Source organism: Cucumis sativus, chromosome 5 (genome assembly GCF_000004075.3).
Source record: "Cucumis sativus cultivar 9930 chromosome 5, Cucumber_9930_V3, whole genome shotgun sequence".
NCBI classification, from domain to species: domain Eukaryota; kingdom Viridiplantae; phylum Streptophyta; class Magnoliopsida; order Cucurbitales; family Cucurbitaceae; genus Cucumis; species Cucumis sativus.
The window spans coordinates 11285430-11297532 of NC_026659.2; the positions used below are offsets into that span (position 1 = coordinate 11285430).

General features: G+C 35.6%; 1 protein-coding gene across 1 annotated transcript; it reads right to left on the minus strand.

Moving 5' to 3' along the window:
- Positions 1-8580: 8580 nt before the first annotated feature.
- On the minus strand, positions 8581-10475 carry LOC105435631. Its single transcript, XM_011657830.2, has 4 exons — positions 9660-10475; positions 9443-9500; positions 9023-9148; positions 8581-8921 (listed from the first exon to the last, which is right to left on the minus strand). The coding sequence occupies exons 1-4, from the start codon at positions 10473-10475 to the stop codon at positions 8581-8583; spliced, it is 1341 nt and encodes a 446-aa protein (XP_011656132.2).
- Between the last annotated feature and the right edge of the window lie 1628 nt (positions 10476-12103).

The following is a 12103-nucleotide window of genomic DNA, read 5'->3' on the forward strand; positions in this document are numbered from 1 at the left end:
CGTTTGGAACACAATATGTATCAAAACTTTTCTTATCTTTCAATTTAAAAACAATCGTCCTTTTATAATTTGCCCTATTGAACCAATAAGTGGACCTTATAACCAAAGGTTTATTATCTCAATCACACATCTCCTCCTATGTGTCTCACTTAGGGTCTATTGAACAAAAGTTTAATTTCCTAAATTTTTAATATTTTGTTTAATTATTAATTTTCTTTTTTGAAATTAAATGCAAGGGATGAGAATTTGAATCCTTAAGACCTTTTATTCACATATATTACAAGTGTCGGTTGAACTAAGTTCAAGTGGAACGATTGTTCAATTATTTAATAAGAAGTTATTATTGTCCATTATTAATTCAATTGCATATTATTGTCCATAAATATGTTATTATATTCTAAATGTCTATAATCAATTATTATACGTCACTAAGTCTGGTCATTGCACGTGATGCACTCATCGTAACTCTCTATATATCATATGCTTTATTTCTGGACGATGGGTCATGGGTCATGATCATTGAATACACAAAATGCTCACAATGTACCTCTATATCACGTAATTCCTAACTCCTCAATGAGTACAAGTTTTTCTACTGCTTGCCCAAGTGCAAGCGAAACAGTAGGTTTAATTGGGTGATCTAGGGTTGAACACATAGGATTGTTTTAGATGTTAGTTCTAGATTTCACTATTCATTTGGGCGTGTTGAAAGAATCAAATAATAACAATTGTAAGAATTGTCGAATTACACGGCGAGAGTAAAGGGAAAGTGAAGATAAAGATACAATAACGCAACTAACTTGTATTAATGGACAATAACGCAACTAACTTGTATTAATGGACAATAACGCAACTAACTTGTATTAAAGGAATGAAGGCAAAAATGTCCCTGTGTTACCCTTCGTATAAGTAGAGAGACAACTATGATACAATCTAACTCACTAAGACATACTTATGATTAAGGCATGCTTCTCTCGAAGGCATATATGTCACACATAACTGCTTTTCAGAGATTCGTATGACCAAATATAGCTAGGTGAATTATATCTAGAAAGACTACTTATGAGTTATGTAGTATTTCGTGATTAAGGACTAGTACCTCTCGGTATCCAATACCCACACTTGCCCTCCTTTCGGAGTTCAAATGTTAGAAACACTCGCGATGAGGCAAAGTTCCTCTTCGCGTGCACTAGTTAAGTTCAAGCTAATATCCCTTTTTTGGGTAATTAGCAACTCCTGCTAGCCAATCAATAACAAAAGCGTAATTAACACGTTAAAAATTATAAGTGACTATTCTTATCATGACCTATCACCTACCCAAACTACTGATAACACATTGACTTGTAGAGGAAGAGAGAAATTGAAATGAACAACTATGTTTATATAAAACTACAAAGAATGTAGGTCATAGACCAATATACAATATATACAATATTGAAGTACAAAACATGAAAGAAACAACAAATGAAAGACAAAGCAAATGAATTAATTATTACAAGTTTAGAGATTCGACATTAGATAATCTTTTTCTCCATCTACACTCTTCAAGCCCCTTTCTGGTTTATTCGGGTCCCCCCTCTTGGTTGGTGGAGACAAAATGCTTGTATAGTCTGCTTTTCGGTGGCAACTTCTATTCCTCTAAGTGTGTCAATGTTGTCACTTGGCCTTGTGAGGTCACATCATCTCAACTACCATCCTTGTCTTGTAATGAGCTTCTTGTGTGATGTCTTGGTTCCTTGCCTGGGGTCATTTATCGCCAAGCTAGTTCCTATCGCGTAGCTTTTGCACAACATATCCTGTGTAATTTGCTCCTTTCTTCTTTTCGCACTTATTTCGTGTTTAAACATGATAACCGCGTAAACCATGAATGACACTTATGCAAGCTGTATTTCTAAATATTTATGCATTTACAACACAAGTCATGCATTCTGATCATCTTCTTATGCATTTTGACCTCATTATTCTAATAGGAAAGGGTTATAATAATGCTCATTTCTTATGCATTTGGAGAATCGTCCTCATTAGAACAAGGCAATTCAAATTTGAAACATCGACATAAAGGTATGTTTATTCGGGATTTAATTATTTATGCAAAGTCTATTTACATTCTAAGGGTCATTAGAGAAATTATGTTATGTTAATTCCACTGCATCTAGCCCTAGTTCGTTTTCCAACAATTCTGTCACAAATATTAGAGATGTCACAACATGAAAGTTGGTAACCTAGTTTAGTGATACAACAACTACGTTTAGAAGGTAGTATGCCCAAAGAAAGATCATGCAATAATATGATCAAGTTAAGCGATCACAACATTGCACTTAATTATCTGGAGACAATCTTAGAGTGATAACCATAGAGCTTAGCTCATCTAAGTACCTAATGTAACAACCCAACTTTCTAACTAAGTTGAAGTCATTAATTTTGACAAAGAGACCTTGATTGTCACAAAATATAGTAAAATTCTTTTTTGAAATCATACGATCAAAGGAAAACAACCTTAAGTCGGGCCCTTATTTCAAATTAACCAAAACTTTAAAAGTATTGTTTACAAAACAACCATTCGTAAACTCAGTTCCATCACAAAATTAATAAATAACCTCATGTACTAAGAAAAACAGGAAAAACATAAAGCGAAAGCATTTGAAAGATGTTCCCCTATGGCAATCATGTCTCCTTCTTGTCCCTCGTCGGTTTACCTCATTTGTTACCTTTGCCTGAAATAGTTAAACATAAAAGGGTGAGTATAAATATATTCGGTAAGAGACCCACTACTGGTCCCGTTAGGGAAAAAATAAACTCTTAACTTCCTATGGAGTACCATGTACAGTCACAGTCTTGTGATCGCGTAGGATACACATAATCAGTCTTACGCTCCAAAGGACGCATAAATCAGTCTAGTGCTCTCGAAGGATGCACAAAAAGGGTGGTGATCACGTAGGACACCTGCAAGGTAACTATTCAATAGGAAACTAATAATTTTTCCCCTCAGTCCATTCTAAACATCTTATCAATCAACCATAATGCAGTAAAATTACCTCAACACATAATCCCTTCACTTATTATCCTAACCGTCAACTTATTGCATTTTAGCCCAAGTCAGTTAATAACATATCAACACAACAGTCAAACAAACTAAGTAATCATAACATCCCTTCAATTCACTAGCACATAACCATACTTGGTATAATTTACACCTAGTCCACACGAGAGCCAACCAGTTCACATCCACATATTATATAGGCAATATACTCAGTTTTGCAGTCGTTTCAACATCCATATGTATATATATATATAGTTCCAGTCAAACACAACATACATTCAATCTCAAGTCTACATCAAACTATATATATCATAACTGACATCCATTCTCAGTTTAGGGATAACATACAGTCAACATATTCTGCTTTCTAGGTGAGTCCAGTAGTAGAAAATCTCTTACTAATACATAATCTGACCTTAACGTAACGATTTCTCAAATATGTCTAATTAAAGTTTGGGCTATGTATGTGAATTAATAATTTATTACATTGAGTATTTTATTAAATTAGGCATGTTGTGTGATTTATTTAACTAAGGCCTAAGATTCCTAATTGAGTGTGGATTAAATGAGTAAAAGTCTATTCCTAAATTGATTATGACTTAATAGGGATCCTAATTGAACTAATGTATAAAGAGACTTAGGGCTATGGTTTTGAATAAACCAAAACAACAAGGACTCAGTCTTTGTTATATCCCACCATGAGAAAGATCCCACTAAGGGCATTCAGGGTTTTGGTTGAAGAAGACAATAGCCATTTTATAGCCATTAGACAAAGCCATTTTACAAACATCATCAATGGAATTTGATATGTAACTTATTCTTGATAATTTAGCATGAATGATCTTGGGTTAAATCTATTATATAGATTTAATTAAAGTATTTATGCCAACAGAAGCTCCTTGAGATAAGTGGATTTTTAGAGGTCATTGTACCTAAAAGTTGATTAATATGGCTTAAATGATTTAATTTGGGTTGAAGTTGTGGTTATTGACTCACTTTATTGTTTAGAAAAAACCCTTTTTTCTGTTGAAATCTGTTCATTAGGAACATCGCTTATTGGTAAACACGTTAACACATCTCTAATTCCTCTGGAAGTGGATGCTTTGCAATAATGATGAACCTTAATTTTCCCGATAAGTTGCGATGGGGATGGACTTTGAAAGTTGACACAAGTTGCAGAGCAGATGGCAAGTTTATAGAGTAATTATCATTTTCGGAGCCTATGCTGAAATGCAATTTAGGGCACATGTGGCCTTTATTAATTTTTAAACTTTTATTTGTAATTCATTTTCCAATTAATCCAATAAAATTAATAGGTCATCTAAACAAAGAGCCTCCACATAAGCACATAACGGTCTAACAACCATTTCATTCAATTACAGTTAAGTCAATGACCATTCATAACTGTTTTACAAACGTGAGGGACTAAAGTGCTTAGGTTTGAAACTTTAGAGACCGAATAAACATAGACCTCAAACAAAAGTGTATTTTATTCTATATTTTATGTGTTTACTTCATTATTATTTTATACGTCTCAAGTAGTAAAGAGGCAAAATCGAATGTTAAGAAGAAAATGGAGCTAAAATGGACCAATTCTGAATCATAACGAAGAAATTAGGCTAAAATACCCAAAAATTAACAAATTGTCAATAAAACGATGCAAAATCCACATTTTTCATTATAACACTGGTAGCCCCACAGCGCCGTCATGCAAATATAAATCTATAGTTTCAGTTTTTAGGTCATATCTCTTCATTTGGGTGGTCGTTTCATGCATATGTCAACTTGTTTAATTTCTTCTTTATTTCAACTTTTTTGGAGTAGTTTGACAATATGGTTGAGACTTTTTATCTATGGGTTTTACTCTTGATTTGTTGATTATTATGAATTACATTTTTTTTTTGTTATTGATTGACAACTAATGCTTGATTCATATTTTAGGTTAATGTATAATATAGGTGACATACAATTGTCCATTAATCTCCACGAAGCAATAATGAGTTATATAGACTTGTGGTTTGTGGTTGATAAAAAAGAGCATTGTTCTATTGACCTAAGAAAAAAATTCATATTAAATTTGTAATTAGGCTTTCGCTAGTAGAAGTTTATCCTAACGTAATCCCAAGTGTAATACAATTGATTAACTTGATTAGGATGCTTCTCATCTAGTTAAATTGATGAATTTGATATTTAGGACCATTGATTAGCTTTTCTAGGATCAAAATTACATTTATCTTTATTAATTTTTCTTGCACTTCATTCACTTGAATCTCAAACCACACCGAACACCCTCCTTTATCACTTTAGCTAAACAATTAACTTTGAGAAACTAATCTTCATGCTTCCTTGTATTACTTAGTAGTATAGGTAGTATTGATCGGTATAGCTTAAATTTCATTTGTTTAGTTCATTTACGGATGAGAGTGAAAATGCTACATCACTATCCTTCAATCACACCTTTCAAATTTTCTATTAATTAATTATTACCGTGAAAAAAAGGAAAAAAAATGTCCTTTATAATTGTTTATATTTCTTTTATAGCGACCTCGATGCTGACTTTTCTAATTTTTAAAACAAGAAACAGTCAACATACATCAAACCATTAGATTTTTAGACAATCTATTTCTTATACTCTATCCATATTATGCACAAAAAAGAAAGAAAGAAAGAAAGAAAACAACCACCCATTAAATTTTTCAACAAACTTAACTATTTTAAGCCTTTTCCACATCAAAAACTTGTATAAACACATACACGTAACTCACAAGAACATTGAATCCTTTAGAAATTGAGAGGAAACCAAAGTAGCATTTTACAGATTAGATTATTTCTTTCAAGCAAAAATTAAACCTATGCATCAAATCGTATTATTATTGACATGCCTCTTACTTATCATATTTCGGCCAACGGTCGCAAGCAAAGAACAACGATCGACCAGATCTCTTATTTATATCCCGAAGTTTCACCTAGAAATTCGCAACGAGTTGAAAATGTATATAATGGATTGTCATTGTTGGTCGAAAGATGACGATTTAGGGTTACAAATACTTCTTCCAGATGAAAGGCAAAGTTGGCCCTTCAGAAGGAACTTTATGGGAACACATTATTCCATTGTAGATTGGAATGGGAAAGAGGGTTTAGGGAATTTGATGCATTTTTTGTTGATGAAGATTTCGTTAATCAATTTTGTCCCAACTTTCTATGTGTTTGGATAGCCAAACAAGATGGGCTTTACATGCTGAATGGAGCTGGTCAACTTGTTTTTCATCATCGTTGGAAATTGCTCCGAATTCCTTGTAACGAGGGTTTGACTCTTATCAAATTGGGTTTATGGTTAAATTAATTATTTGTCTCCATTTATTATTAATTCCACCTTGAAGATTTTTCAAGTGTTATTTATTTTAATATTATTTTTTAAGTTCGACAAAAACCTGAACTTTTAACCTTTTGGTAAAGGTATGTGTAACTAATTGTACGCTAACAAAACTTTTTGACGTGTGATGTCGTTCCAAACATGTCAATATTCATTTATCTTTGAACTTTGAAAAATATTATTTATTTATTTATATATTTATTTATGTATTTGTATATTGTAGCTACAAGAATGAGCTGAATTGTTTACTTGGATTAAGAAGCAACTAAAATGAATACTAATTTCTTTTGTAATCCTCAAGGGTTTTTAGAATCTATGGTTTAACTTTTTAGAGACCATTACCAACCAACTACGTTGAACGCCACCAACTAACTACAAACGATCAATGTCGTTGATTGTAACGACCAAACTTTTCTAACTAAGTCGAAGTCATTAATTTCAAACAAAGACCTGAACTTACACAAAATATGAAATTCAATTAAAATCAAACTCTCAAGGAAAACAAAATTTAAATTCGAGTCCGTTTAAAATAACCAAAAACTTTCAAAGAAAGGCTTACAAATCATCCGTTCGTGAATTCAGTTAACCCACAAAGTTTTCTAAACAGTCTCGAGTACTAAAACGTAATAAGAAAATAAAACATTAAACAGAAGCAAATTAAAATATCCCTTATGGCAATCACGCTTCCTTCATGTTCCTCGTTAGTCTGCCTCCTTTGTTATCTTTACTTGAAAATGTTAAATATGAAAGGGTGTGTATAAAAATACTCAGTACGAGACCCACTACTGGTCCTGCTAGGAGAAAAATAAACTACTAACTCCCTATGGAGTACCATGCACAATCACAGTCTTGTGATCCCGTAGGATACACATAATCAGTCGAACGCCCCGAATGACGTATAAATCAGTCTAGTGTTCTGCAGAAACACATATCAGTCTAGTGCCCCCGAAGGACGCACATATCAGTCTAGTACTCCCGAAGGATGCACATATCATTCTAGTGCTCCTGAAGGATGCACATATCAGACTAGTGCTCCCAAAGAATGCACAAAAAGGTGGTGATCCTGTAGGACACCTACAAGGTAACTACCCAATAGGAAACTGATAATTTTTTCACTCAGTCCATTCTAAACATCTTATCAGTCAACCATAATACAGTCAAATTACCTCAACACATAATCCCTTCACTTAATATCCTAACAGTCAACTTATTGCATTTTAGCCCAAGTCAGTCAGTAACATATACATCAGTCAAACAAACTAAGTAATCATAACATCCCCTCAGTTCACTAGCACACAGTCATACTTAATATTATTTACACCCGATCCACACGACAACCAACAAGTCCACATCCACATAGTGTATAGACAACATCCACAGTTTGCAGTCATTTCACATCCATATGTATATATATATATATAGTTCCAGTCAAAACATAACATACATTCAATCTCAAGTCTACTTCAAACTATATATATCATAATTGACATCCATTCTCAGTTTAGGGATAACATACAGTCATATTCTACTTTATAGGTGAGTCTAATAGTAGAAAATTCCTTACCTCAACATAACTCAATTTCTCAAACAAACTATATCAAACGAAAGACACCTAATCACAAAGATATGAAACTCAATTACTTTCACGATACACACTCCACTTAATTTCCTCAATGTCAATTCTAACTTACCGAAGTATTGGGGAACCAAACTTCAACAAGCCACAAATTTGGTTGTGAATTAAAAGAACTCAATGTCACTTTCAACACCTTCAAGAATCTATCATTTGAACCAATTAACCATCGAAAATTTACAATGCAAAACCATGAATCCTACAATTTTCATTCTTACCACAACTACCCAGAGTATGACAAAAACTAGAATGATAGAAGGAATGAAATCTGCACGTGTAAACCGGGTTGGGGAATCGACAACAGCTATTTCACAGTTGGCAGACGAGGATGTGGCACGGTATACTATGACGTGCATTTGTCGGATTGTGAACGGGGACAGATGCAATCGAAACGTCAATCTGGCTTCAACGACCGACCTGCAGCTTGCAAACAGACGATTCACAGTGGAGAGATGGTGTACGGTGGAGAGACAGCATACAGACAATTGGCGACTCTAAATCATGTGTAGGGTAATTTTGCTCATGATTTTCCAACTAACGAGAAGCATAAGCAACCACCCTACCTTGCTGCATCAAAACGCAACCCAGTCCTTTCTTAGAGGCATCGCTGTATATCACATAATTACCACATCCATCTGGCACCATAAGGACCAGTGTAGTAACGAGTTTCTTCTTCATAAACAACACTGGTGCTCCCCAAGGTGACACACTAGGTCGAATAAAACCCTTGTCCAGTAGTTCCTGCAACTGGACCTTCAGCTCCTTCAATTCCGCTGGCGCCATTCTGTATGGGGCTCTTGATATGGGACTAGTAACTGGTTCGAGCTCTATGGTGAAATCAACCTCTCTGCAAGGCAGAAGTCCTGGAAGCTCCTCTAGAAAAACATCGGGGTATTCCCTTACCACTGGCTTAGATGATAAAGATATACTTTAGGCCCATTGGTGTCCACAACACCAGCCAAGATACTTAAAGTACCCTGGTCAAACAACTTACTAGCCTTCATGACTGAGATAACTTTGGGTAGAACCACAGTTCCTGCCCCCTTATACTTAAAACTAGTTGCCTTGGGAGGGTTAAAAACTACCTCCTTTTGGGAACAATCTATGCTTTCATGGTTAGCGGATAGTCAATCAATGCCTAATATTACATCAAAATCACGCATGTCCAATACTAATAAAGTTACATCTAAAACATGCTCTGCTACTTCTCGCTGACATGCTTTTATCTTTTCTCTCGACAACATAATTTCTCTAGATGGAGTAGAAACAGACAATAGATAACTCAAGGGTTCTACTTCTAAATTCATATGTTGTACAAACATTGAGGATATAAAAGAATGAGAGGATCTCGAGTCAAATAATACTAAAGCAAGGTGTTCTAGGATTGGGAGTGTACCTGTCACCACTGTGCCATCTCTCTCGGCCTCCTGCCTATCAGTGGCAAAAACTCTCCCCTAAGTGGTTGAGGAAGTCTAGTTTGCAACAACTTCGAATGATTTCTAAGGGCACTTATCAACTAGATGCCCAAGTTTCCTGCACTTGTAACATACTCCACTTCCTGCTAGGCAACGACTAGAGTGAGGTCTTCAATAATTAGGACACATGGGTAATACCTTCAAGGTTTGGGCTGCCTGAGCAGCTTGTTGTTGGTGCCGTTGGAACAAACCACCTGATCTCAAATTCCTCTGTGGTGTTGCTATAGGCTGCTGCTCATTCTTCTGTTTTTGTCTCGAAGTTGGCCCCTTTTCTACAGCCTTAGCCAACATCGTCCTCTCATGCAAACTCAGGTCTACTGCCATGCGCAGCGCATCAACCTGGGTGGTTGGTCTAAGGACGCAAATGAAACCCTGGATCTCTAACTTGATACCTTTAACGAACTTGTCAACTCTCTCAACCTCGGTTCTCATTAAATCGGGTGCAAACCGGGATAACGCGTCGAACTCCTGATCATACTCTTCCACTGTCATGTTGCCTTGCTCCAGTTTTAAAAAGTCATGACACTTGGCTTCTCTCACTGTGGCAGAGAAGATTTTGGCATAAAAGATCTCCTTGAACTGCTCCCAGGTGATCTTACTTATATCTCCACCCAACATCCTCTCTATGGACTCCCACAATCCTCTGCCCCAGTCAATCAGTAAGTACACAGTGCATTGAACCTTCTGGTCATTGGGGCACTTCATATAACGAAAGATGGTCTCCACCAAACTCAACCACATCTGTGCCTTGGTGGGGTCTGCTAAAGATCCATAGAAAGTTCGAGGGTTATACTTTCTGAAGTCCCTCAGGTGGTTGGCTTCGGCTGAATGCATGTCTAGTAAGTGTTGGGCTACAACTGGGGTCTGAACTCCTATAGCTGGGATCTGAACACCTGCAGTCGGTGCCTGAACATAAGCTATCTGGGTCTGCGGAGCAAGCTGTCGTTGTGCCATTACTTCAAATAATAATTCTTTGTACCTTTGCTCCATAGCAGCCAGGTCTGCTTGAGTAACAGGTGCAGTAGGGTTGACAGCTTGTACAGTTGGTTGTCCCCCGGGCTATCCTCCAGGCTGTCCTCCAGATTGTCTTTCAGATTGTCCCGCAGGCTGGTTACGTGCAACTCCTCTACCTCCTCCACCACCTCTACGAATACTTCTACGTGGCGGCATTTTTTCTAATTTCCACCATTAAAAGTCTTTTACTACGAGTTCATTCATAACATACTTATCTAGTTTAATTCAGGCAAGGTCATATGAAGAATCTTATATTATATCATAAAATGTACCTGGCGAGTGACGAAGGACTGTATTAACTATAGGGATAAAATCAAAGACTTACATCGTAAGTAAGTCTACAGAACCTAAAACTTGGCTCTGATACCAACTGTAACACCCCACTTTTCTGCTAAGTGGGAGTCATTACCATTTAAATAATATAGATTTTTTTTTTCAAGAAAAATCCTAAAATCAAGTTAAACATTTTTAAATAGTTAAAAAAATGATAGAAAAAAAATATATAAAGAGGAAATAAAATAATTAAATGAATAACAAAAATAACCAATCCAAAATACTAGTTTAGGCCCTTTAAAATAGAAGAAATACTTCAACAAGTAAACTTGAGTTTTGAAATAAACCTCTGAAAAATATAATCACTGAAAATAAATGCGAAAGAAACTGAATTATCCTCTATAGTGAACCACAGTCACTTCTTATCATTCGCCAGCTTGCCCTTGTCTTTCCATTTAAGGGAGTGAGTATGAATTTATACTCAGTAAGAGGCTTACTATTGGTCTCACTATGTGTCTGTTAGTCTCAAGTTAGAGTCCTGTAATAAAGTACCACACACTTTTGTGCTCCCGAACGCACACTATCCAGTGGTCCCATCGGGACTGAATTGGGCTCTTGGTGGACCCAAAGGAATCACCTTAAAGGAGAGTCGGGCTGTAAGTGATTCTGTCGAATCACATCTCAACTAGCCACACAAGCATATATAGGGGAGGACCTCAATGGACCCCTCGTGGTACGACCCTAACAGGTAGACTAACAGGACACCATAGGCTATACATGCTCAACATAACATAAACATTTTAGCTCAAACAACCATAACTTAAAGTAACATATAATCATATCATACACCAATGGTGCTGGATCTCAATCAAAAAGGGTTACCGAAGTAACCAAATGGTCATATTACATCTCTCTTAATTACACCTCTGAACAATACAGAAAATACAAGATATACATGTAGCTTTAAAGTGAGTAATATAGGGAAAATCTCTAACCTGAATATTTGCTAAAATATGATAATTCACTGGTTGACAGTCAGGTTCTCTCAACACTCAATCCTAACCACGATCAAAATTTAAAATTAATAATTTTGTTAACTATCACCGTTCTGATTAATTAGCAACCAAACTTATCCAACTTACCCGAAGATTATGGTTGAATCCAACACAACCTTAATTGGAAAAATTCTCAGCTTCAATTCCTCAATTTATGCTTGAACCTTCAAGCACATACATCAACTAGATCCATAACTTAACTTATTTGGGACAAAATAGGAAATTAATGGGGCTACCAAA